The sequence below is a fragment of the Chamaea fasciata genome, unplaced genomic scaffold, assembly GCF_029207755.1.
Source record: "Chamaea fasciata isolate MVZ Bird 193981 ecotype frontalis unplaced genomic scaffold, bChaFas1.0.hap1 SCAF_15, whole genome shotgun sequence".
Taxonomy (NCBI): domain Eukaryota; kingdom Metazoa; phylum Chordata; class Aves; order Passeriformes; family Sylviidae; genus Chamaea; species Chamaea fasciata.
The window spans coordinates 11,522,638-11,550,547 of NW_027094100.1; the positions used below are offsets into that span (position 1 = coordinate 11,522,638).

Here is a 27,910-nt window from a genome sequence, read left to right on the forward strand (position 1 = left end):
AACCAGCATAAACAGTTTTCATTAGCATATAAATTTAACATAATTTTCAGGAACATGCAAGTTCTGGTAACTGAAGATGATGATTGATACTGATCTAACAATGAAGGAAGAAACAATTAAAATGCTGAAAGTTAAATTTGGGGAAGAGAGATGAAGATGAAGCTTTTTAATTTGGGATAAATGAATCAACAGCATGCATGACTTTGGAAATGTAAATTTTTTTTTTTTGTTTATGAATAAATGATGCAGCTGTATTGTGAGGTGTTAACAGAGCCCGTGTATCTGGAACATGTGGGCAAAGCAGTCCTGGAGAGGTGTCTGGAGGAATCCAAACTGGGTTCTTGATTCATATAGTGAAATACATTGATGCTTTGAACCGATCATGGCATGTAGTTCTGTTCAGATTCATAGAAATCATCTTGAGAAAGAGAATATTAACTAATTGCTTGAGTTTTAGCTAAAGGCACCTGAAAAAATTTGTAGATTTGGCTGTAGATCCTGATGCCTTGCAGGTTTATCTCCATGCATGTATGTTGCATGTGGGAGCCGGGTCTGTGGCGTTGGGACAATTTCTCACCTGGGGGACGTGAATGGAAATTTGTTGCTGGGGGAAGTGCACTGAGAGGCCTTCTGCACTGTGAGGGAGGATGTACTGCACAGCTCTGGAGCTCTGGCAGAGGGAGTTGGGGTTTCCTTTGTGTTTCAGGGAATCAGGGACACTGAGAAGATTTCCAGGAGGCAGGTGTCACTTAGCACCAGGTTCCCAAGGGGCTCTTGTGGAGCACAGAGGGTGCTCATTGGCTTTGTACACACAGCTGGAAATTTTCCTCTTCTTTTATGCTGATATTAGAGATTGGCAAGAACTGACGGTGATGGGAGCACTGTGTTAGATTCACTGTGAGCTGCTGCTATTGCTTTTTGTCTGCTTTAATAGTGCAAGCCAGGTGTTCTGCAGCTCAGCACAGCCCTGATGCGGCCGCTCCTCAGCTTGGCTCTTCCTCCTGCCACGGGAGGTGCCACAATCCATCACTGCTCCAGCCAGGAGGAGAGGGGGAAAGAGGTGTGATGGCAAAAGGGAGTCCTGAGATCAGTGACATTGGGAAGTAGAGGATGTAAAGGGATTAAATGTGGCCTTCGTGACTAGTGCTCATCCCAGCTCTCTGAGTCAGGGCTTCTCCAGCCCCTGGAGCTCCATGAAATGTCTCTGTCTGCTCACTGCAGCAATGCCCTGCAAGGGAGGGGGGATAGCAGGGGCTGGAGCCCATTCTGCAGCACACAGGATCATCTCCTGCCCGAGTGTCCTCACCACTTTGCTGTAGCTCTGCCCCAGTTCTCTACATCTTCCCTGCAGTGTGGCCCAGGGGAGGGAAGAGCCATGTTTTCTCTCTGATTTCTGTCACTCCAGTGAGCAGAAGCAGGTAGTTCATTTTTCCATGGTTTAATGGCTGTTATCAGAGCAACTGATCTTACAAGTCTGTGATTCAAAAGTGAAGAAATCTGCTGGTACTTATATCTATGTTTTGTTTTAATTATACTTCCAGAAAAACAGCCTATTTTAATGCTTAATTTCTCCTTCACTTGTTTTTCTTCTGTCTCTTCTATTCCTGTTGTCCACCAGGGAACCACTGGTCTGCTGAGATGAGTCCAGAGCCAGTAGTGCCACCTCTGCACACTTCCCAGTTAACAGGGGACACCAAAACCATAATTCTAATATTTTTCCTCAGATTGACAAGGACCATAACTGAGAGAGCTGCAAGCTGCTCTGGCAGCAGTTGGGTGGGCATCCACACATCCACACATATATCCAAAACCCAGTTTCACTTGTTTAGAAGTTGAGAACTTTAACAAGTTTTCAAAATCTGCAAAGCTTCTCTCTTGGCATGGGCTAAAGAATATTAGGATGGGTGCTCATATCTTTGCTTTGTTGATGGTGTGATAAAATTCTCCTCTGAGGCAGAGGGCTTTTCATGGGGTGGATGGTGGATGAGGAGCTGCTGGGATGGGATCCCTCCTCCCATGCCCAGCTCACAGCAGATATAATAACTTTAAAAGTTTTCAATGATTCATTTTTAATCTGATAAAGTGGGTCAGGAAGGGCTCCGTTAGCTTAAGGAAGAAATGCTGAGTAGGAATATATTCCAATGGAATTTACCAGTTTTAAAAACATTTATTGCTACAGCTTTGTCTTCGGTCTCAGCTCTGGCTCATTCTTTTTTCCTTACCTTTAATGTGTAGTTTATGTTAAATTTAAAAAAAAAACCCCTACATTAATTCTTTTTTTTATTAAGTTGCACCCTAAGGCCTTAACTCCTGTCTTCTTTTCAAATATTCTGAAGGTATCGATTACTTTATTTCTCTTAAACACATTTCAGTGTTGGAGAGGGAAAGCAGCATATTACTCATTCGCTGCTGTGCTTTATTATTAAAAAGGTTTCGTTTCTTGCTGTGATGACTGTCTGAGGTCTTAGTCAATTGTTCTTTGCTATTGTTTATCAGAATTGCTGTATTTTATGAAAAGAAAGGCTTTGGTTATGCTGCCTTTCTGTTAGTAGAAGCTATATATATCAAAACATGAAATAGTAAGGTAGTGGTTTGAAATTTCTACTAAAAGGCTGTCCAAAAGCATCATAAAAACATTTGAAAAGGAAATAAAACCCCCCCTAAAATTTACAAAATGTCTGTCATCATGAGAGTATCGTCCTGAGGTAATCAGGTCAAATATAAGCTGTTCTTTCCCTCTTAATAAATGGGTTGTATAAAAGAAATGATGACGCGGAACATCTTTGGCCAAATGCAGTAATAATAATAACCAAGTGTGCTTTATTGCAAGGAAGAAATGTTACCACTTCAATTACCCCATATAGGAGATTTGAAAAAATCCTAATAGGAAACAGTTTAAGCATAGCTGTAAAGTTGTTATTTCAAAACTAGATGAAATCAGCTACCAACAATACACAGTACGTCTTAATTAATGGCTGAAGTACATGAAATCTCCAGGGGGCCTGTCTGCACTGGTGTTTAGGGACATATTATAACTCAAGGTAATTGAATAGCAATTAAGTAGAGTTAATGAACGTGCATTCTTGGGAAGACACACAACAGTTAATGGATCAGCCCGGAATGAACCACAATTAAACACAAACCCGTTTGTTTTGCTGAGGAAGCATCTACTGAATGTCCACACCAGGATACATAAGGCCATTAATTAATTTGAATTAACATCTCTACATTCCAAGTGAAAAGTACTCTGTAGGTAATGCAAGGACAGCTGTTGATGTTTCATGGCTACACCAATTAAGGATATTGCTCCTATTAACCATGGCACAAGCTTTTGTGGGTCTTTTAAACAACGTGAGCAATAAACAGAAGTTTGAAGTCTATGAGGTGGAATTCATGTTGCATTAGAGAACTAATTGAACTAAATTGGAGACTGGCTTTCACCAAAATTTCATGCAATGGGGAGGAGAAAGGCTATTTCAGCAGTGCTGTGACTGTGATCCCCTTTCCCATGTCAGCTTCTTCCAGATTTGGATACAGGCAGCAGCTAACCACTGAACCAGGATCTGCATCTATTGGTTGAAAGAGCAACTGGCAAATGTTTTCTCTTTGTTCTGAAAATAAAAGGCCATTTTATGCAAAATTCCTTGGGTGATTGTAGGGACAGATAAGATTTTTCTTGGAACTTGAAGAACACAAATATTTGAATGCAGTCCCAAAAGCTGCTAGGAGCCAAAACATGGGGAGCTCACAGATTTAAATGACTCTTTCTGAAAGATTTATAGAGAGCCTAACAAGACACTAATAATGTACAAATTCAATAGCCAGAGGAAAATTTTAAAAGCAAATGTATATGTAAGATCTTTGCATTATCCAAAAGTTAAGTGAGCAAGATTGTATTTTTCAGTGATTTTTCAGTGATTTCAGTGATTTAGTTTGTTGCCTTACTCCGACAAACGAGAAATTCTTTAGAAAGCCAGCATAAGATCCAGGAGAAAAAAGAGACTAAAAAAGAGATACTATGCAGGCAAGGAAATTATTTTTGATGCTATAGCAAAGAGGAGGTAATTTCATTCAGTGTACATGAGAAAGTGCTGCAAGATTCCTCTGAAAGTCTGGGACTCAGTTCCACAAACTGATCCACGAATTATGGTGTGGAAAAAAAATCTCTTAGCAGAGTCCTCTTCCATGTCACAGTAAACAAAGTAGTTCAGAGGCAGCAGAGTTTTGTTTAAGGTGACCTTGGGTTGTCTTTGGGACTTTACCCTGTTTAAAAAAATGAAAAGGCAAAGGTTCCAAATTAAATTCTGCCATAAATTAACGCAATTATTGTGTTTCGTTTCAGCTACCTGCACATCATTCAGGCAGCTGTCTTGAAAGAGACAAATTAATTACTAATAAGAATTTTATACCCTGCTATTTTCTCTATTTACTGATGTTACTTTCCAGCGCTTTTCCAGGAATACTTAGTCTGATATTTAAAAGTGAAGCTATTATTATCTTAAATTACATAAGATTTTCTTCCCTCATGGTTGTGATAGAGGAGGATGAAAGTAAAAAAAACCCTTTAGCAGGACTTTAACAAACTCACTGCAGAATTTCAGAGTGAATGTGGAAGACTTGAACAAGCTGGGAAGAAAAAAATACTGAGATCAGAGAAATGCTGAATTGAGTCAGGGATTATATTTTTGGCTTTGTGTAGCCTCACTGTAAATTTCAATATTTCTATGCAATATTTGCCCAAGACACATCAATAAGCTTTGAAAGTACAGGTTGTTAATGAGTTGCAGCTGAATCCCAATTTTCTTTCTGTTTATTTTTTTGAGTAGTAGAAATACTCCCTGTGTCTATATAATTAGTGTTTTAATGTTTGTTTTCCTTCCGTAGAGTCTGCCTTTTGAGATATTCCTTTGGTTCTTTCATCGTTTCACAAAAATTAAAATTCTGCCCAAAATAACTCAAACTGTCCTGAAGTTATATACAGAGGATTTTCAGCTCCAAAACCAGATCTTTCCAAGCTTATTCTTAAAAAAAGTCTTTCAAGTTACAAAGACTTCTGCTGCCACTTTATAAGAACAGTGTGGTTTTTTCTTTTTTTTTTTAATCTTTTATTTTGGAAAGGATGCTGCTGACCATGAGGAAATACTTAAATAAGCTCTTCATTTAATGAAAATGCTCTGTATTTAGGCAATGTCTCTCATTTTTAAGAAGTTTTAGGAGTTCTGACAAAGTCGTGCGACATTTTGACCCCCAGCATTTGCTGCTTGCATTTGGTAACAAATGTTGGGAATAAACATTATGACATAATCTCTAAAGATTACATGAATAAACCAGGTTTTGTCAGGAATGTCTCCTACAGCCTACAGCAACTTAGAACACTAATTCAAGTAAGAAATTTTTGTCAGGCATTTCATGATTTAGAAATCGTTTGATAAAGCAGAAAGCATCCCACAGGAATGCATTCTGGTGAGCTGCTCCCATTCCCCATGTTAGATATTTATTCCCGATTTTAGATATTTTCGGTGGATTTCCTAGGTATATGCAGTGTATTGCACTGGTTCCCAAGCTTGTTTATGTCTTTAAGACCCCACCAATAACTAAAAGGAAGAAATTGTATTTTTTTTTTTAATAAACCTTGAGTGATAAAAGAGCCATGGTATGTACCCGTAGCCGTAGCTATGAACTATACATTTTTTACAGTGTTGATAAAGACAGACTGGAAAGAACCAATTAGAATAATTAACATTTGCACTAGTACTTCTGCCTTGATAACAAGTTCACTGACCACATTTAGCACTGTTACTCTAATTAATAGTCCCATTCAGGAAAGCTATTTATAGGTGCAGTATTTTACCCAAGCATGTAAGGACTTCACAAGGTATCCGACAGCTGGCTTTGAGTAATACATTCAAAAGCATATCCCCAGTAATCCATCTCAATTCCTCGTTTATTACCTTTGCAGCATTCTAGCACTTTTGTCAATAAGATATTGCTTCCAGCAGTTCGACTTTATCCTTACATTAATATCCCAAATTTATCATAGGGTTCTAAATTTCCTCTGGTCACCAAAATGTCCCACTGAGCCATTTAAGCTCCCTGAAACTCCGTTCTTTATCGGTAGCCTGGGAAAAATATTTTTTTGCCCTCTATCCCTGAGTGTTTTGAGATTAAATTCACTAACGTTGTCAAGTAGGTCAGCAAGGAAAGCCCAAAACAAGGGAGAAAAATGTTGTTCAGGATTTAGGTGGATGGGGAGGGGAGGAGGTGGCAGAGGTGCAGAGCTCCAGCTCCGCAGGGCAGAGCTGCAGGTGTGCAGAGAGGGGCTGAAATCTCGTGGCTTCACGCAGACTGAAGGCAAGGTCTGCATGCTCACCAAAGGACAGCCAAAGGGAAATACAAGTTAGCCTCGGCATGCTTGGCTCTGTGTTTTTGTTCTTTTAATGGGTGAAAGTTTCTTCTCCAGCAGTTTTGGTCCCAAACCAAGTGCAGCGGTTGGCGATGATGTGTCATTATCCCCCAGAGGTCCTTTTTTATGGAAAGAAATGTCTTATTCATGCAATAATAAGTACAGGCTGCCAAAACAGCCAAAAAGCTGTAAGAAAAGTCTAGTTTACCCTCAGAGCCCTGACTGGAACATGATGAAGAGCTGAGTCTCCTCTTGCTGCCTCTGAGCCAGCCCCACTCTGCCTGCAGAGAGCTGTGGGGAGGAGCATCCCGGTGACCTCCCAGCCACCAGCACTGGCTGACCAAAAACATTTCCCCAAGTTTACTATTTTAATGTTCATTTAACATTTTTTGACTCAGCCTGATGCTGTCTCCCATCTCCCTGCCTGCAGGCCTGCCAAGCACCGGGGCTGCCCTGTGGGACTGGGCAACCGCTCCCTGCCAGGGCTGCGTCCTCCTCCTGGGCTGGTTTGTTTATTTTCTTTGCAGAGGTCCCAAGGAGCGTAACCAGGGGCTTCTGCCAAAGCTTGCAGACACCCACTGGAGAATACAAGGTGTTTAAATTGCTGGCATCACGTGCTGGGCACAGCCTTGCTCATTCTGCCAGCCTGGAGGGGAGGGAGAGCATCACTTCTGACTCATGAGGGTGTTGCTTCTAGACTGTGCCCAGGAGCAGCATTTGGCCTGCAGGAATGCTCCAAAGGAAATCCAGATCTGAGACCCTTCGTGTTTATTTCAAAAGATTTTGTGATTTAAATAATCTTGGTGCTGCCGAGAAAAGTTTTTAGAGATGAGGTGAGGTTGCACACAGGGTATAAATTAATAACTGTGCAGGTTGTGAGTCACTGCATTTGTTTCTGCTGGAGTCATGTTTCAGAAAGGAGCAGAATAAGGAGGAAATGCTAATATCCCCAAAGAAGACATATTTCTGCAATGAAAGGGCACTCAGAGCTGTGCTCTCTAAAGGCCAAAGCACAGTAAGGGCAATCACTTCCCTGTGGCTTTAAGACCCTCTGTTTAAAAAAAAGTATTTTAAAAAGCTGCTGTCTCTTGCTCTGTTGTCACTTGCTGATGCCAGCTGTATATTTTTGCATGTGATTTTTGGCTATTTCAGGTAACCACCTGACTTTCACACACATAATATTGTACTCCTGAATTCCAAGAGAATCTCTTGGCATCTGCCAAAAGTCCCCTATGACTCAGTAAGCACCCACTCAGCAAATAATTTGAAATTAAAAGCATCCCACACATGAGTTCTGGATACAAAAAAAAAAAAAAAAAAAGAAAAAAAAAAAAAGCTTTATTGCCTTTATTTTCCTCAGGAAGTAAACAGTGGGAAAGTTATCTCAGTGTTGCTTTGCAAATGTATAATCTACCATGGTGATAATTTTGGATATTACATCTGGAAGGGCTGACTTGCGGGAGGCTTCTGGATTTGATGAGCTGGCCAGCAAGTTCCTAGTTCCCTTGCTGTTTAATCATCATTGATTTTAGTCTAGCAAACACTTCTGAATGTGTATTAGAAAGCTGTGAAGAAGACAAAGGGCATTAAGCATAATGCACCTTCTGGCAAGGAGGCAGAGGGATGCAAACTGCAGGGAGATGAGAGAGGAGCTGGAGTCTGAATTACAGGCATTTGAGAGTTGCTAAAATTAACCTGTTGTTTCTCATGAGCAGGATATTTATAGTTTCTCAGCTGCAGCTCTGTCATACAACAGGGTGTGAGACAGACTTTGGCTGTGCCTCCCTTGGCACAGGTTTCTGGTGTGACTCTTGGTGGATACCTGACTGCGTGCCTCAGTTTCCCCTTTGAGGGGAGCTTGTTCTAGGGGGGGGTGAAATGAGATGATCTTTAGGATCCCTTCCAACCCAAACCATTATTTCCATCAGTGAATTCCTCCTCTCCTCCAGGGCCAGGTACCAGGTGGGTGTAAATCAATGGAACAATTTTAAATCAATGGCTGCACTCCACGGATCAGATCTCACTCTTTGCCCACCATTCGTGGTGGTGAGGGGCCCTAAACATACTCATATATTTTCCTCTATGAATATTTATTTAGTGGCAATTGTTCAAAAAGCAATAGAAGCAATATCCTTATTTCAGCCTCTCTGGGAGCTGCACTTTCAGTTCTTTCATTTCTTTCCCATCCCCAGAGCCTCTCTTGCTAAAAACAATGTCATAGACACACTGTAGATAAGTCTGGAAGACAGTTTAAATTATTTTTCTGTATATTCTGATAGTGAAAGAGCAAAATAATATATTTTTTGGAACAAATGTAGCTATAAAAATTCAGTGGTGGTTCTTTGGCCATGAGGGCAGTTTCTTAACCAAGGGACACTTGATTCCTCTTATAAAAGAGAATTTGATTTTAAAGGAAATTTCTTTTACCTACCTGTGTAAATAAATTGAACATGCTCTATCTCCTACCTCTTATTGAAAGTCTTGATTAAAAAAAGTCTTGATTAAAAAAAAATCATTAAGATAATCCCTGAAGTCACTCTATGTGGATATAGTTGGAATCACATTTTTAAATATACTTTATTTCATTATATCTGTTTACTGGTTTGACTGGCAACCTGTTTGTTTTCTTTTTGAGTTCTGTTGCACTTTCAGTGCATTTTGCACTGAGCTCCAGTTTTATTGCAGCAACCTAAAGGCAACCAGAAAAGATGCCTAAGTCACCTTAGAGGGTGACTTCACCCACAGCAGGGGGTAAGAAGCAATTCCAGGGAGTGATTTGGGTTCTAGATGGACCCTTTTGCCATTTTCTCTCCCCTCACTGCAGAGGTAACACGGGGTGATTATCCCCAAGTGCAGACTCATCAGTTAAATGCCTGATACTGGCTGAATGGGGGCTCAGAAGTGATTAAATAAAAATATTTGAAATAATTGAAAATATTCCTCCCTGCCCTCCCTGCTTCCTCCTGGGTTTTGGAAACAGAGGAGGTAAGAGGGGAGTAAATGACGCAACTGGAAATACACATTCACATCATGATTACCCTGCTTTGGAGGCTGGGCTTGCCATGGCAGGGAGTTTCTCACACAGGTGTGGGCTTTGGGGAGGTCAGTACAGCTCCAGTCACTGTCCCCACAGACCGTAAATCCATCTGCTGGGATGGGATCATCAAATGTGCCTTAGGGATGGGCCTTGTGAGAGTGGGCACAGCCCTGCTGGGTGTCTTCACCTGTGCTTTGAGCTCTCCTGGGTGTTGGTGTGAGTTTTGGATGGGATTGAAACCACAGCGTGTTTGCATGGGCCTCATTTCTTTGCCCAGACCTGGTGTTATGCTCTAATTAATGCCCCTGAGTTGTTTTGGCATGTTCACATCAGACAAAAATGACCCAATAATTGGCCCCATTTCTGAGAGCTCACCTTCAGACACGCCACAGGAGAGCTGCTGCTTTACTCCTTAATCTGCAGCTTCACTGCTGGTAGGGGGAACTGCCAAATGCTGTGTTAGTCAGAAAAATCTTACTTCAGAGTGTAAGGACAGAACACAAAAGGGATCCACTAAGATAAAGGAAAAGAAATTTCCCTTTTCTCCCTGGAAACTTCTTCCAGCACAGTAAAGATGAGTGGGTCCAATCAACCTTGGTGTAACCTGGAGCAGCAATGCCACGGAGGACTTTGTGTCCAAGGTCTTTATAGTCTGAAAAAAGAAGTGTTTGTTCTATCCTTTATTTGGTGATTGGCAGATTATCATAGTTAAGGAGCATTAGGCCATAATTTATAAGAACTCTTTCTGCTCCCTCTGCATCAGTGAGTTTCTGTGCTGATTTTGTTATTAAATCACTGCATTAGGAGACTTCTTGTTCCTACAAGTATAAAAATCTCTTTTTTTTCCCACTTCTGAGAGAGCAAAATTTCTGCAGGATGGGACTTTTCCCTTTTATTTAGCATAATTATGGTAATGAGCTGGACTGAAAAAGATGGAGAATTCCAGGAACACATTTGGAATGTGTGTTGATGTTAAGATGTGAAACCTTACTATTTGTGTTGGGGGGAAAAAAAGCAGAAAAGTGCTCAAGAGAAGTGGCTCATTTTATAATGCTGCAGTGCCAAAGTGCTTTGTAACAATGAGTTGGGGGAGTGAAAGCCAAGTTTCCATCTCTTCCCTGCTGTACCATTGGAAAGGGAAATTATTACCCTAGAGGGGAATTCTGCATTTGATGGTTGAGTTGTAGTAACAATGCTGGGATTCATAATCATTTCCCCAGAAGGTCTGCTAATTTTTTTCCCTGCAAAATTTACTCTCAGATGGGGTGTCTCAATTCATCGAAATCCTGGTTTTGTGGTGCCACACCTGACCATCCTTTGAATAAACTCACTAGCACTTTGCTTTGGAAAGAAATACCTCCTGCCTAGAGCAATTCCAGTACTATGCAGTAAATCCAGGGCTGAGCTTTCTTCAAGCTCTGGCCGAAGGATTTGTTCAGAAATTGTTTGAGCACTAGTTTGGAATTGTTTCGATGGGTTGGTTTGGTCGGTTGTAACTTAATTGAAACAGTGATTGGAAAACCACATTTGAGCCTGTTCTTCCTGCTCATTAAGACTTTTCTCCTTAACTTCCACTACAGCAAATTTATCAGTGTCTTTTCATTTCCCCGTGAGCTTCATGGGGCACTTTGAGTTCCTTTTCTCAGCAATGGCATTGGCTCTGGGGAGCACCTGGACAGTGTGGAAGGAACAGACAGAGGAGAAGGGTGCTGTGGGGATGTGCACATGGAAATCATCCCTAATGCCATCCCTAACCACGTGAGCCTGAGGGGAATGAAGCCAAGATGTTCTACATCAAATCTCACTGCTGTGGCTGGGTTGTCCTCTCAGTTCTTGTGCTCTTGTTGTATCCTCTCTTCTCGTTTTCTGCCTCTGCTTCTGCAGTCATGCAGAGGAGCTCACAAAACCAGAGTTACTGTTGGAAATGAGGGCCTCTGAGCTTTGCAAGGGCTTTGTTTGGGCTGAATTTTACATTAACCATCATGGTCTGCAGGCAATTTCCTCCACTTGCACGGGATTCCTTCACAAGCTAGAAACCACCTGACTTCCCTGTAGCTATCACAAATAACTTCATACCCCTGGAAGGACCTAAAAGTGCCTACAGAGCTCTCACAGCTTCAGCATCAGCTTGCAGAGGTCTTTTTCCAGTGGGTGACTCCCACAGCTGGTCTGTGTTCATTCCAATCTATGTCTCTTGTGACTGATGGCTGCAGCACCAGAGATTATTTAGAGGTGTCTCCTCACAGGCTGTCACGGGGTTCTGGATGGAGCTTTCTGCAGGGAGCAGTGAGTTAGCTGATTGCTGCTCGTGCTACATTTATAATGTTGTTTTAGTGCACCACACAGCTGCAGAACTTTAGCTGTGTTTCACCAGTGTCTCCCTCCTTCCCTGGAGAAGGATTTGCTCTGTCCCACAGGGATCCAAGGCTCTTGGGGTCACCTTCCTTCACCCCCTGAAGCCACAGCAGAGTTTTTCCTGTGCCTATCACCTTTGGAGGCAAATGCTACCAGTAAGGCATCAGACAGGGACATCTGAGCTCAAGAAGCAGAGGAAGAGGGAGGTGATGGCAGTGGTGGAGATGAGACCCCCCCAGTGCAATTCACAGCATAATCCTGGTTGTGTGCACTCAGGGATGTGGTCGTGTATGCTGTGTAATGCTGCAGTGCCTTGGTTTTCTCTGCCGGCCACACAAACTTCAGTCTGTACACGAGGTCTCAAAGCAAGGTCTTATGCCAGAGAAAGAAGTTTTCAGACATTATCTCTTATGTTGCTCTGGACCAAGCTGTGTAACCAGATTTAACTTTATAGGATTGATGCTGCTGGCAGGTGGCTTCCATAGGAAAAATATTGCTGCTGATCCACAGCTGGATACTGGGATCCTTATTAAGATGATGAATTAGCTGAAGAAAACGAGGAGAAGGAGGGAGGGAAGATGCAATTGGAATAAGTTTGAGGCTTTGAAGAACTGGCAATGATGTGTTCTGTACCTGGAATCTGGAAGCATTTCATATCAAGTCAGAGGGAAAAGGACAGCACAGATATCTTCCCAGGAGGGGAAAAAAAAAAAAAAAAAAAACAAAAAAACGAGGTCACTTGCCTTTGCTGTGGGTTTTTTTCCTAACTTTGGATGTATTGAGCTGTGTAATAACTTGCACATATCTGGAAGCAATGCAGAGCACAGCAATCAATAATACAAGCAACGATAATCAGGTGTTTCAGCCATCTGACACAAGCAGTCTCCAGAGATAATTCTCTCCCACAGGACATTGCTGAACATAACTTCAGTTTATTCCTAGCAAAAAAATAAATGCTTACCTGCTGTGCAGAGACAAACCTTGCCAGCCATTCTCCTCCTGAAAACTGGAAAGGGATGGAGGTGCAGGGAAAACCACTGGGAAACACCCACTGCAGTTGGTGGTGGCCAGCAGACAGCTGGAGCAATCTGTCACCTGTCACCAGTGTCCTTAAAATCCTTAGAAAGACCTCAATAAACAGGAAATTTGTTCAGCAATGCCAGGAGAACAGAGGAGGTACAGACGAGTTGGAGGCTGCATTTCACATTTGTAAAGGACAAAGGATCCTGGCGCCGAGGGACACAGTGAATGTGTCACCATCCCCTTGGCCCTTGAGTAGAGTAAGCGGCAGTGTGAGCCCAGCCTGGTCTAATAAAGCTGCCCATGAATGAGACAGCACTGAAAATTGCCCGTCTCTGTGTGGAATCAATCCACATCAGTGCAGCCAGTACCAATCCCAGGTATTTATTACAGAATTATAGAAAAGTTTGGGTCGGGAATGACCTTAAAGCTTATCGTGTTCCACCCCCTGCCACAGCAGGGACACCTTCCACCATCCCAGGTTGCTCCAAGCCCCATCCAACCTGGCCTTGGACACTTCCAGGGATCCAGGGACAGCCACAGCTTCTGTGGGCACCCTGTGCCAGGGCCTCAGCACTCCCTCAGGAAAGAATGTCTTCCTAATATCTAATCTAAGCCCACTCTCAGTTTTAAGCCTTTACCACAGCAGTTACATGTCTCTGGTTAGGGTGTCTGTTTTTTTCTTATTCTTTTAGCTGGATCCTCCTGCTATCAGCCTTGCAATGAAAAAAAAAAAAAAAAAAAAAAGGAAAATTAAAGTAACCCAAATTGCTAAAAAGCAAAACAAACACAAGCTGGGCTTTAGCCACTTGTGTGGCCACATTGCCAACCAAAAGGCAGCTTTGGTGCTCAGACACCAACAATGCTGAGCTCTTCCCTTAACAGTAATACCATCATTCCTAATTGGCTGTAAAAATGAGATGCTACTCAAGCTACTAAAATCCCAAATTCCTTTCCCATTCAGCATCACCAAAATGACATTTATGTTATTCAGGATTGCTATCCCCTTTCAACCCAGAGTAGTCAGCAATAGCACATAAATTTTTATTCCTGGCCAGTACAAGGCACTGCATAAAAAGAGAGAGGGCATAAATGATGTAATTGATGTGAAAGTTTTTGCCATGGCCTCCCAAAAAGCACAAAAATTCAAAGCAGGTGGTGATGGAACTCTGTGCCTCCTGTTTGGAGCTTGCCTTCTGGGACCTCCCACAAACCTGACTTGTGCCTGCACTATAAAGTCATTCACTCTGCTGAGGAGTCTGTTAGTAAAAAGGAGAGAAACAATGATTTTCAGATGGCAGAGTATGAAATAATCAATACTTCTCCTTATTCACAAGCAGCAGAGTGGCAGATAAGGATATATACCAATCACAGACACAGTATTTAATAAAACATCTTGGTCTTTGTCACTCTAGGCAGTTTTCTGCTATGTTTTATAGGTCACAGTCCATGAAATTTCATAGGAACTTTCATATCTATTCTCTGTAGCAGAAAATGACATTTATTTGTTATTAAACCATATAATTTAGGGAGGATGAAGATACTTTATCCAAAACAACATGTGAAGTAGTCTTTTCCAACAGTGATTTCTCCCTAACGTATCTGTATTTTGGGACCTCTATATAATCCTGTGAGCTTCTTATATTTTTTTCTAATGGGAAATAATAGAGGAATATTATTTTATAGTGGTTGTATGATAAAAGGCCAAGATACTTGTTAAACTCAGGGTACTACATTTGCTTGTTTTTTTTACCTGCTGACCCAGACTGTCGCCACAAAAAGCTGTCAGCTTTAATCATGAGAAGCATGACAGTGCTAAGCATTAATCCACTCCCAAACACTAGGAACTCAGGAGAGGTTGTGTGGTGGGCACAGCTTTTACTGCTTCTGGCAGATGCAGGATGAGGGAAAGGTGAGTGGCAGGTGGAGGTTAAGATTGAGATTTGGTTGCTTTTTTCTCAGAGATTGAGAAAAAAACATGGGGAAATGCCTCTTTCTCTCCAATCCAGTGGGTTTTTAAGAAGATACACCGACTCTGATTAATGAAACATGTCCTTGATGTTTTGGTTGTAGTACATTGTCCCATGGGCCTGATACCTCTTTTGGGATGTGTAGGACCTGCTGGCTGTCAGCTAAACTTCCCTTTTGTACGTTTTTAATGTGTAAAAATCCTTCGGACCACACTTGGGAGACAGAGGGTGAAAGAGAGAAAGAGAAACACGCAAGAGAACAGCAGAGTGGGATTCTGGATCTGTGTCATTACTCACAACAGAACAGAGTTGTGAGTCACTGAAATTGCTTCAGTGGTGGCTTGACAAATCCCTTTTTATCCCTAGGGCCAAGTTACTGGAAAAGTTTTGCCCCACTGCAGCTGAGGAGCAAGCCCTGGAGGGGTCAGCATTGCATGTCCACAGAGATGGTCCTCCCTGCAGCTGTCTGGGGCACAACTTTTCTTAGTAAAACCAGAGAAGACACTGCTGTGTGAAAGCCCTCAGGGCTTGTAACCTTACTGAAATAATCTATTTTTGGGGGGGAAAAAAAGTAGAGATTTTTTCAGCAGCCCAGAATGTGTGAGGGCCTGCAGATAGCTGTAATAATTCCTGCTCACTCAAATCGCTAAGCACACTGCTATCGAAATTTAATCTGGGCTTTTTGGTGCATAATCATATTTCACTCATTTTCCTCCATACTTTTGCTTGAGATAAATGAACACCTTCTGTGCCACCACCAACCCAGAATTCACAGGCCAATATTTTACACCTAGGGCCAACGAATGTGGGGAGTGGCATTTTATGACCCATCTCAGTAGCATTTCCAGCATCTGTCTCTCAAATTTGCTTACAGCCTTCAGTTCAAAATGAGATGACAGCAGTCACTTTATCAACCAGCATCACCTTTGTTCATAAGACACCAGGATCTGGCAAGAATAATCTCTACTTGGCAGGGAACTACCTGGGAATGGCACTTCTTGGAACGGAAGAACCTCTGGCAGGTGACCAGTGTTGCTGCTGAGCCATGCGACATCTCTGATTTTTATCCCTCCAAATTCAGTCCTTTTGGCAGCAGTGCGTGGAAATCTGTCTGGGTTAGATCTCCACTCTCTTGGAGAGACACTGAGTGACACTGATCCCCAGTCTGGGGCTGGAGGTGCTCTCAAAGTGGGAGGAAGAAGAAGGAGACAGATGGGAAGTAGAGAATTATTTCATTTTTGCATCTGGATTGGAAAGCATGCTAGATGTATGTCCAAATACACGTGGGTTTCCTGGATTTTCCTGGTCTCCTCTTAATCTTTTTTGTGCCTCCTACCCAAGTGCATTCCCCTTTCATATAAAATCCCCAAAACAGCTGTGAGTTAGGCATGGAGGTGCCAGTGTTACTCTCCAATCCTGGTGATTTCATTTTTTTTCCTAAAAGGTATTCTTCAAACTATCTTTTTTCTCAGAAAAAAAAATCCAGTTTACCTCAATCCTTGCAAACCTCAACAATCACCCTGAATCTTGGAAATAATACCTTACATTTGATGTGGTTTTGATTATAGATGTACCTGTGCAATTCCCTTCCCACACTGTTTCTTACACACCCTTTCTAAGCCTAAATGAAGGTAAATCCTTCATCTCAATAAAAGTTAGAACTTTCATGTGTCAGAGGTGAAATATATTTAGGTGCAGTTCTCTGTGTATTTGTACAGATTTTAATCACACACTCTCTACTGGTATTTGCTATGAATGAGCAGGTATATTATGATATTATAAAGGCAAGCAGTGAATATTACAGTGAATAGTTTCCTGTTAACACAGAGCATCACTGCCTCTCTGTGAGTAGAGAATGACTTAGCTTAAAGGAACATCTTTCATCTGTGTAAATGGTTTACTGGGGGGCATTGCAGATAGTTCTGAACAGCAATATTTTTTTCACAGAAACTGAGCTACAACGATAACACAAGTAATTGCATTCTCTAGTGCCTCCCAGTGCTATACATGTTATCTTCAATGGAAAAAAAATCAGCTATTGGCAGCCTGGTGAATTTAGTAATTGTGACTAATAGGGTTGTTTCTTTTTGCCTGTCTTTCAGGATGGAATGGGGAACCTGAGGATCACGGAAAAGGGTCTGAAGCTTGAAGGAGATTCAGAATTCTTGAAACCTCTCTACGCCAAAGAAATCCGATCAAGACCAGTAAGTTTTTTGGGAAAGGAATGAACTTGCTTCTGTAGCCCTAACAGAAAGAAACCATGAAGTGGCAGGGTGTTGTTGTTGCTGGATAAATTGCTTGGGCCATTGGCCTCTCTTTGTTGATGCAGTTTGGGGAGTGAGGCTTGGAGGACTTCATCCAGACACTGCATCCTCTGGGCAGTTCCAAAGTTGGTACCCATGACTCTGGTTTGTGTAAGCCACAGTTAAAACTCTTCCAGGACCTCTAAAGTTTCACACTGTCTTTGCTTTCTTTTGAGGTTAATCCTAAACAACCCTCAACTGGGGAATCTGTTATTTCTGAGGCAGAGGGATGGCTGGCAGTTCTGAAATCCAGCTCACTTTTAACCAGTTACAGCTTTTCTGGAAAGCAGAAAGCTGTGCCTTGGCACAAGGGCCTGATCTGTTGTTCATTAGCCCAATGAACCCATATTATGTGCTCAATCCTATTTCATGATGGTTTAAAACGATATGTAGTTAAAATTCAGTGCTGCTAAGAGTGACTGCTTGACAAAAGTGAATGTTAACTACTGGAAACGAGAAAGAACCCAAGTGTGATTGAAATAACATTTTCATTGCAGCACTTTGTTGGCTGTTCGTGACTTTTGGTCTTTCTAATGCAATCCTGTATGTCCCGAGGAGCTTTAAAATAACTGAAACAACTGCAGAGTTTCCAGGATCCGTGTCAGAAGATATCATCTGTCTTGTTTCCTGATCTAAAGTGTTAATTTGAGTCAGATACCAGCCTTCTCTTTTGATAACAATGGCAGATAGCTAATTAAATAAACTTAGCATCCTTTGATCTTAGCATTTCAGTGCACTTGTCGAAACTGGAACTTGGAGCATAATGAACAAAACAGCCAATACGATACCCCATTTAATTATTGAAGGTTGTAACCTTTGTAAGATGGCTAGGAATTGATTTGAATGAGCACAATCATTCAGGAAGAAAACTTAATAAGAAAACCTTCATATCTATAAATGCTTTCAGCCCTAAATTAAAACGGAACCTGTAAAACCTTACATGTCATTCACCTGTTAATATATAATATGTGGGAACCAGGTGCAGCAGTTGGTTTGATAAATAGACTGACAAATCACTACCTACATTTCTTTTTCTCTAGTTACATTGATGGAAATAATATTTGATTGCTAAGAGAAGTGAGAACTACTTCTTGCTACTGGGGAGTTCACTGTTTTCATATTATCACATTGATCTACATTTTAATACATCAGGGGGTGCAAAAGGTGTCCCTTTCCTGAGGCTGTGAAAGTAATTTCCACACCACTGACAGATTACTGAATGCAAGGAACAAGAAGTGTAAGGTAAGGCCTGTGTGTGTTCCTTGCTCTATCCCCCACCCAGGATTATTTCTGCTGTGAGCTGGTGGAGGATGTAGCTGCCAGCCAGGTCTGATCTGCAGTCTGGGGGGCTGGAGCCTCCCTGCTGGCTTCAGTAGATGGGTCCTGGAAACTGTGTTAACCGCACCGTTACACAAACCATGCACATTGTTCCTCTGACTTTTGGAGTACACTGGAATAGCCTGTGCTGGCTTTTGGGTTGCTTGTGGTAACCCTGGAATGATTTTTGGGGTGGGTGCTGCAGCAGATATCTTACTGCATTCAGACAACTCTGCTTTCTTGTGCTGCCTGTGAGTTTGGCCTCTTGAAAGCAAATGTAAGGATTGTAGTCAATCAAAGGTTTATAGTTAAAGAATACTTAAAAATACTGTTCAATAATCAACACTCGATCTTTTTAAAGAACAGTTGTGTGACCCAGTGTTGTTTTGGTGGGAAGCACGGTAGCAGTTCCTGAACCTGATGAATATTGTTAAAATAAAGTGCCAAACTCAGAGCTCAGTAACAGATGAACATCCATACTAATTCTAGAGTGATCTCCTCTGGGTTTTCAGAAGTGCATAATGCAGCTTTAAATATGTGAAGAGTAACAGAAACAAATATGACAAATAACATAGTAAAGAGCATCCCAGAAATAATCTGACATATACAATTTTTCATATGTTTAATTAAACAGCCTTAGAGATGTGTACAGTAATAAATAATGGTTTCATATAAACTCCAAAGACTTTTAGATGCTGGTTATTTATAAAAGAATTTAATTTTTTTTTAATAAACTCAACAAATTTAACTTGAGTATTGTTCTGTGTAGAGGGTGAAGGAGCATTGCTGCCTGGAAAGGGCAGGGAAAAATCACTTTTTGTGTAAGTGGCTGCAGTCCCATGAGCTCTATGCCCTGGGTTTTCCCACTCCTGTGTCTCTGTGGGGCTGCTCCCCCATGTGCTGCAGAGCTGCACACAGAGCTGGGAAATCCCTGCCAAAATATCTCCAAAATGGGAATTGTGATTGTTCTTGAAAGCCTGAATTTGTCACTGGTGCCTCTTCTTCTCTGCTGCATCTCTTGAATCTCAGAAAGTTGGTAATTAAAATTACACACGCTTGATTTCCTAGGAGCTCTGCCTTCTGTTTTAATGATTGTTTTGGATTTCCATTTGAAAGTGGATTTCTTTTTCAAATGGCTTTGGCTGGAAGGGAAGATCAAGGGTTAGAGAGGAGGAAAAGCCCTCAGATGTCATCCCAAGAGACTGCTGGGTGTGCACCTCTGAGCTTCTGTAGTCTGTGCCTTAAGAGCCCTGCTAGGTCCTGCTTCCTTCATCACCTTAACAGACAGAGCAGCTGCACTTAGATTTGCTTCTCATTCCAACTGAAAGTCCAAATTTTAGCAGGACTGGATGGATGTGGTTTGGTCCCAGGCAGGGAAATCACTGACATGAACTGACTTCTTAAACCTGCTTCCAGCCAGTTTCTTTCTGCATCTGACACCCCCAAGATTTGCTTCCTTTTTCCCTCACCTACTCAAGAGTGAGCTCCCAAATCCCTTCTGGTTTTATACAGAGAAGAGGATCTCTGTCCCTGCTGTTTTCCATCCTAGTCCTGGCTCAGTAGTACTTGCTTTGTAGTACCGATTAAGAACCTATTTTCAAGCACCAGAGCTTGCATTTTACAAGCCTTGTCATTTTACAAGCCTTAAGTTTATCTGGAGGTTAATGAGTGGGTGGTAGCAGTGTTTGCACCCTTGAAGCCTTCCTTTAAAAAAAGGAGATGAATGTGTTTCCTTTTCCTTGAGTGTTCAGATCCTGAACTCCCAGCTGAACATATTGCACACTGAGCAGTGGGTTTGTTTTTTTTTTTTTTTTTTCCATGCCACTTGCATGGAACATGAGCATCTTGCTGCCTTTAATTAAGAGGATAACTGGACCATGAAGTATTGCCTGTGTAAATAAAAGTGATTTGTACTTAGTCAAGGAGGTGTATTAGGAATTCTCACATTTCTTTCCTTGCAGATAAATTATGAAGATTATTAAAAATTGGAAGGGTCATCTATAAACCCATCTGTAGCTCAGCTGCACTGTCACTCTCAAAATGTAGCTGTCTTTCTAACTGTTGTAATTTATTGTGGACTATCGTGTGAACCATCTGCTTGCTTATAAATCAGACCAACTTTGACTGAAAGTTGTACACAGCAGTAGAAATCGTTAATTTTATGTCCTGGAAAGTAGTGGCAACAGTTTAGGGGACTTCAGTCTTCATTGCCTTAATTGGAACAGAAATTTAAAACTGGAAATTTTCCTGCCTGTGTTGAGATGAGCTGCTAAGAAACAAGTTGCTTGCAATTTGGAGTTAGCCCAGATTTAGCTTTCTTAGTGTAGTCGGGATGTTTTGAAGCCTGGCACATCCAGGTCTGTAAGTAACTTGAAAGGGGCAAGACACAGAACAAGCTGTGTGCATTTTCCATCCAGATAACAACAGAAATAAAATCCTGTGCTGTGATTACACAGGAAAATCCAGTGAATTACTTCTCTCAGGACTGTCTGACAACCAATGAGATGATAATCTCAGTTTCAGGAAGCAGAGAAAGACATTGCCATGATAGGATTAGGATGGGTTTGCCCTTTTAATGTTCCTTTCAAGTGCATAGATAGGAAAAAAAAAAATAAACCCAGCGAATGTATACACCTGGGCTTTATTTTTCTTACACTGAACACTTTTAAAGACAAGAATATGGATTTTCCTGACAACTTTGACTTTGCTTCAGTAAAAAGCACTCGACTGCGGTCCTGTCCCTTCAACTCTCTTTCAGATTCTTCTATTGATGGGTCTGGGAACACGATTAAATGTGGGCACCAAAATTTCTACCTGGGGCAGCTCCAAGCTCTGCTCTTGCACAGGTATAAGGGATGGCAAAATCCTCTGAACAGATTTTGAAGAGATCTTCAAGTGTCTTTATAAAGAGATCTCTTGGTGTATGTAGCTGGTTGCATGTTGAAGGTCTGCTTCCTGTAATTTTTAATGAGCTAAAAAAAAAAGAGTTTAAAAGAAAAACGCAATTCATCAAAGAAAAAAGAGCCTGAGGCAGAGGACTGTGTCTGTGTGTTATTTTCCTTTTCTTAGGGGATGTTAGAGGTCCCTGTCCTGGTCAGTGTGGCAGGGAGTGTCTCTGTGAGAGCACCGTGCTTGCTCAGGTTGCTGGAGCAAACCTGCCCTCGTTTGAAGCCATCCAAAATAAGTGGTGACTCCAGTGGAAAGAGGGCTGTGGCTGTCATTAACACTTGGCTGGGATTCTGCAAGGGCATCTGTTTGGCCTGAAAAATTCACTGTTGTGAATTAGGGCTGATAACTGCTAGTCCCTTTACTGGTGTTTAGTAAGTTCTTATCAGCATAAAAGCTAGACCAGCGAGTACATAAAATATGTTTCTCTGTCCTTTGCATTCTCCCCAGCCAGTAATTGAATGCTAGAAATTTTAAAGGAAGCTTTTAAGAGTGATAAATAATTATTTTGCCAATGTACTCATCTCACTGTGTTCAGTTGTGGAATAAGAGTGCTGTAATTTGAAAGCACAGAAGCACTTCTCTAATGGCCATATTCTTTTGTATTATTTGCTCTGCAGGTCTACCTGCCTCCAAACTAAAAATACTGACTGCAAAACAATAAACCATGTGTTTGGATTAAACAGTGACATGTGCCTGCAGTGGGGCATACCTGCCTCGTAGCCATAAATACGTATTTATAAGCAGTATAACATACTAATTTGGATAAAAAGGGAATGCAGATGGCAAGATAATTGCAACTTTGTATGAGGCTCAAACTGTGTAGTAGAAATGTAGCTTTTAGATAGATAGCATGAAAGAAGGCTGCTATTTTTTTGAGGGAGAAGACAAAATAATTCCTTTTCTTCCTTTGTCAAAGTTCAGAGAGAAATAAAAGGATATTGAGTTAGTTCCTGGTGATTTGGTCTAGCAAAGTGCTTAATGGTTTCAGCATGTTCACTGAAACCTTCACGGGGTGGAAATGAGGAAATGCAGTTTGTCTCACCATGCTGCCATCACTCAGCTGTCCCTGTCTGCTCCCACCACCTCTGCAGCCACTGCTCCTCCCAGCATATTCCTATTCCTTTACGGACTGGTCCTTCAGAGAAGAGAGGACTCTTCTTTGCAGAATGTGAAACAACCGAGCCTGTGAGAGCTCCTGCCAGCTCGGGAGATGTTTGTTTCCTGGCATTGGTCCCTGGGGCAGTTCAGCTGCCACTGTAGCTTCAGGTAGAAAAGTCTTCCTCTACCCAAAATCAACTTCTGCAGCACCTCCTCTAACTGCATCTTCATAGCTTGGTGCCCTTTGGCTGATTTTTGTTTCAGAAGATGGAAAAGGAGCAAGGCTGCTGTGGATGGCACAGCCAAGACAAACAAGCTTCTTGCAGCCGTGCCTGGCCATCTCCAGTGCTCCCTGCAGGGTTTGTTAATCATTCTTGTGGCAGCCCCCTGGTACCGTGCTGGATTCCAATGTTCTTTGGCTGTAGATGTCTCTCAGCTGGGTCAGTTTGAGTTTTGCTTACCTGACTCAAAGAGAGATCAGTGGAGAGGAGGGCTGGCAGTCAGCAGGGGCTGCAGTGGAAGAGCAAGCTGCAAAAGGCATCATTTTGGCAGAAACGCCCTCACCTGATGTACAGATATTTTTGCCATCTCCATCCAAAGCAGATTTGAGTCCGTGAACAGCAGCAGGCTGTGAGTGCCCAGTGGAATTTATAAAACTGATATGCTATCCAGTAATAAATTTCATTCTGAAGCAATGAAATCCAGAGAGCCTACTTCAGCCTGAACCTTGGCTGCCCAAGCGCTCTGGGGGCAGTTAGTGACTCTCTGATATTTCCATTGTGCTGAAGAGGTGAAAGTTAAGTAAATTTTACAGCAACTATGAAAATATTTCCCTTTACTTTCATAGTAAAATTGGTCAGAAGTCTCTCAGCTTTGAATTTTGTAGGGAATATTTTAGTCTGGCTGAAGGACTGTGACAAATAACATTAGAATTAAATCCTGCTATGCCTGTTCCTGGTTGTTTCTGTAAGGAACTGATGTTGTGTGCCCCACATTGAGAGCACAACAGGGAACTGAAGTATCCCAGCAGCTTCCAAATCAGAGCGTCCCAAAGATGTGCAAGGAAGGAAGCTCTCATGGAAACAAACTTTCAGAAATAACTCCACAAGTTGCATTTCAAAGCAAAATCTCGTGGAGACTGCCTATGGCATTTTAAAAAGGATTTCATTAGATGTTGCTAACTTGTCATAAGATCTCTTAAATGGAAGGTTAATGGCTCATAACATTTGTAAGCTTTTTAATTTCATGCAATATGAGCAGTGTAATCAACACCTATTAAAGCCAATCAGCTGTGCCTAGTGGGCTACCTACTTTTGTCTATATTGGCATTTTGGGTACACCTCTGAACTCACCCTGGGAACCACGTGTTTGTGGTTCCTTACCCTGGCATCAGTGGAGGGTTTGTGTCCAGAAAATGTGATGTGATCATTGCAGAAGTATCTGGCCCCATAAGGTGCATAAACACTTTATACTCAGCGTTTTTTACCTTCTTGTGGGGGGATTTGGAGCTGATGTGGACAAGTTAACAGCTATGGAGCTAAACATGAAGGAGACAGAGAATTTCCCAAATGATCTCTCGATGTATTTTGCTTTTTCCCTTTGTCAAGTAAAATTTCTCACTTGAGCTGCTTGTGTAAGGGAGAGAAACTGTTCAGATCATGTGTTTGTTTTGCTGCTCTGATCGGATTCCCACCTCCTCTTCATTCTAAACACTTGCAGCTGGATCCTGTGGGAACGAAAACATGTGATGGGCATCCCTGCTCAAAGTGAGCTCTGTGGGATCTCAGCTTTTGCATTGAATTTTTTTGCCACAATCCCAGAAATGTTTTTTCTTTCAGCTGTGAAAAGGAGGACAGTGGAGCACAGAAAACATGAGCGACTCTGGGGGCTGCATTTCTCTCTCTGAAGTGCAAACAAAGGCTTTGAGTTTAAGGATTTACCATGTCTAGACATTGCTGCTGACAGTCAGGATCCTGGCTGCTTTGCAGAGCCTGAAGTACAAAAACAACTTCTTAATACTAAAAATGAAAAGGAAATAAAACTTGATGCAGTATGAGTAGAGGGAGGATAGAGAAAAATAGAAAATGGAAACATGGAAAGAGAAATAGGAAGATCCAGTTATAAAGAAAAATGATGTTTTCCTCATGTTTCCAAGAAGCCTGAAGACCAGAGCTTTGTATCTTCTTAGCACAGGACAGCAAACACTCCTGCAACTCTTCTGCTGATCAAAACTATTTTGGCAGGAAAGTTTTGTATTTTGTAAGGCAGGAGTTGACAAGACAAGCTGTGCTGTCATTAGGAAGTGCAGGCACACAGAACTGGTTTTACAGACAGCTCAGTTCGTGTGTTCTTTGATCAGGAAAGCAAAGTCAGATTTTCCAGGTTTCATTTACCAGTTGCTATACCTCTTTGATTGTTTTATTTCTAAATAACATGTGATGCATTTGGAGAAGGAAGGACACAGGTGAAAACAAGAACTTTAAATTTGCGCCTTTTCTTTTAGGACAAATTTGTTGGGGGTCTTGGGAAAACTAACTTGCAACTCTTAAAAGAAAAAGTACCATTTATTTGGCTTTTGAGATCTTCCTGGTTGGAACATGTTTCCTACAAAAGCACATACAGTAAAAAGTTGCTCTTGGGGGGTGGTGAAAGAAAGCAGTTTCTATGGTGCCTGGGGTTTTTTTGTTGTTTCTTTTTTTCTTGATTTACTCTAGGTTTTCAGTATAAGATGTCCATTGATTTCCTCCTGATGTGCTGTAATTCTGAGTCCCATGGGATTTTTAGTCCTTCTTCCAGCCTGGCCTTAAAATTTTCTGAGGCAGGTTGTATGAAGTACTAGCAGGTGTCTGCTCCTTGTTTTCCCTCTGAGACAGAATAACCTATGGAACAAAAAAAACCAACTTCAAGTGCTTCAGCTCACAGTATTTCTTCCTTGCTTGTCTATCAAGCACAGCCCTTGTTTATTATCCTTACATAAAACTGCAGGAGATTCCTCACTTTCAAGCCTTATTTTTTTTTTTTTTTTTGTCTGAGCACAAGTAGAGCTAAAGCCTCCTTGGCTTTTGCCTTTGCACCTCTAAGGTTACCCAGGGAGTATCCAGTGCTGCTGTCATCCAACTTCCCCCAGGAATATCCCTCTCAAGGACAGAGGCACATCTTCCTTTGGAGAACTCTTCTTTATGGTCTACAAGGGAAGGATTTTTTCCAAATTTGGTTCAAATTCAGCAGTGATTAGTAAATCACTGTTCATGAAAATGTTGAGGAAATGGCAAGATTTTCACTGTATCGCAGTCAGTGCAGGTTACTTTGTTGGATTCTTGATAAGTAATCTAAAACTAGGCACTTAAAATTGTTTTTATGACCTAGACCTTGTATTTTCTCTTTCTTTCCAGCTGCAGATTGATATTCTGCTTCTAGTTCCTTCTTCTCCTTGAGCAAAACAATATCTGATTCCAGTGGTTCTCTCTTCATTTAGAATAGGGGCTGATTCTTGATGGGGCATCCAAGGAAGAAAAGTGGTGAACATCTGAGTCCTGATTCTCTGCTGAGAAACCAGCAGCAGCTGTAAAAGCTCTGGCACCAGGAATGGGTGGTTACTGATTTGGGGAGAAGCTTTGCTGCTCACTGATTCATCCGTGTTGCTCTTCACAGTGCCTGGGAATTCTTCTTTTTGATGTGCCAGTGCAAACTGAGCCTTCTTGGATGTGATCTGACAGGACTGCAGCCCAAGGCAGCACAGCTGAAGAGTCAGATGTGTTTTTTCCAATGAGAAGCTTTGTAAGATATCAGTATTTAAAAACAGAAAAACAAACTAAAGGCAGTGGGCTGATTGAGGGGAAAAGAGAGGTCACTTTTCTGACAGATCAAAGCATCACTTTCCAGAAAGGATTTCAGTTTTTCAGCCAAAAGCCACTGTCTTCCTTTTGATTAGGCTGATCAGTAAAAGCGTGAACAATTCAATATTTTTCTTAAAATCCCGTTTTTTCCAGGTATATTTTTCTGGGTATATTTAGGGGTGGGCACATCTTTTCATGACCTTAGAGCAGCTGGTATTTCCCTGTAGGCGGAGTCCCTTTTGTGTCCTACACGCAGGTGAAGCCACCCAGTGAATGGCCAAATAGCCCATGATGCAAACACACACCAGTTGCTGTAAGAGGTCAAGAGCTGAAGCTGTTTTAGGGTTTTGGTGTCCGTGGTTGGAAGGCAGTGAGTTGATGGGATGAACCAGAACAGGTTTCCTCTGCTGCTTTCTGCGATTGGGTGTTCAGAGCTTGTATCCTCCAGTCTTTTGCAGAACATCCCTCACTCTTTAAATGAAGTGAAGGCCACACAGGGCAGTGGCATGCATGTTTTCACAGCTGCTGGCTTGAGGAGCTCCTGTGATTGCACGTCTGCTTTTGCTTCAAGCCAAAATATTTTATCTATTCTGCTGCCTTTTCAGAACCCCAGCTCCTCCTGCAAACTGACCTTTGCTCTTTGTTTCCTAAAGATCCCAACTGTTATTTATAAATGATGAGGCCTGATGTTGGCACAAAGTTGGGAGAGCAGGAGGCTTTTTGTTTCTCTCTGCAGCATTATCTATTATGCAGCACTCTGGGAGGTGTAGCTCAGGTGAAGCAGAAGAAATGGGAACACACAGGCAGGACCCTTCCTGTGCCCTTTGCTGGCGGGAGACCCTGGTTGGGTGCCTTCACTGATCAGTTCTGTTCCTCCAGAGTTCGGGAAAAACTGCAGGAATAAAAACACCAGCAGAAAAACACCTTTTCAAAACAGGAGACAACAGTCAGGCTGAGCCACCCTGCTGATTGCCCAAAGAGTAATTGGAGTCCTTGGCTCTGAAATTCCTCCCTGGGCTCTGTTTTACCTTCACACACCCCATTCTCTTTGGCTGCTTTTGCCATTACTCACCATTTCCCCAAACAACTTTTCTGTCTTCTTCCAGGCATGGAAAAAGCATCTGCTGCTTTTTCTGTCAGCCTGACATCTCTTGAAATACCACTCCCCAGCTCCCCAGTGGAGCTGCTTAGGGATGTATTTTTGCTCACAGGCCCTGTACCACAGCAATACCCTGCTCTCTCTCCTCTCCTCACCCCAGAGCAGATACTCAGGAGTGTCTGTTGACTGGCAGCCACAAGATCCAGCCAAATCCCAACACAAGCATCCTGCTGCTGCAGTTGTGCTGCTGATCACACCTTTGCTGCCGTGCTCTCTCTGTGGGTCTGTGTGTGCAGTGTGGCAATGTCCAGCATCATTTAGGATCTTCCCTCCAGATCAGCCCAATTCCACGTCCCACACTTAACTGCATCTGTCATTTTACCTGTCCAAGTGCCCTCTCGCCTCAGCTGTTGGACTTCCAGCCCCTCCAAGGCAGTGGAGGTTTGCAGTTCTGCCTCTCCAAGATAGTTCCTGTCTGACATGAACTCACACTTGAACTGCAGCTCAGAGCTTGGCCCCTCTG

General features: G+C 42.1%; 1 protein-coding gene across 5 annotated transcripts in view; it reads left to right on the forward strand.

Annotated features, from left to right (window-relative positions):
* SGCD (sarcoglycan delta) overlaps positions 1-27,910 on the forward strand; it is a 269,247-nt gene that overhangs the window by 177,231 nt on the left and 64,106 nt on the right. For all 5 annotated transcript variants that reach the window (XM_066197273.1, XM_066197274.1, XM_066197275.1 and 2 more), the window contains one exon: positions 16,888-16,989. In XM_066197273.1, the coding sequence (XP_066053370.1) occupies positions 16,888-16,989 (102 nt within the window). The remainder of the gene's footprint in view (positions 1-16,887; positions 16,990-27,910) is intronic.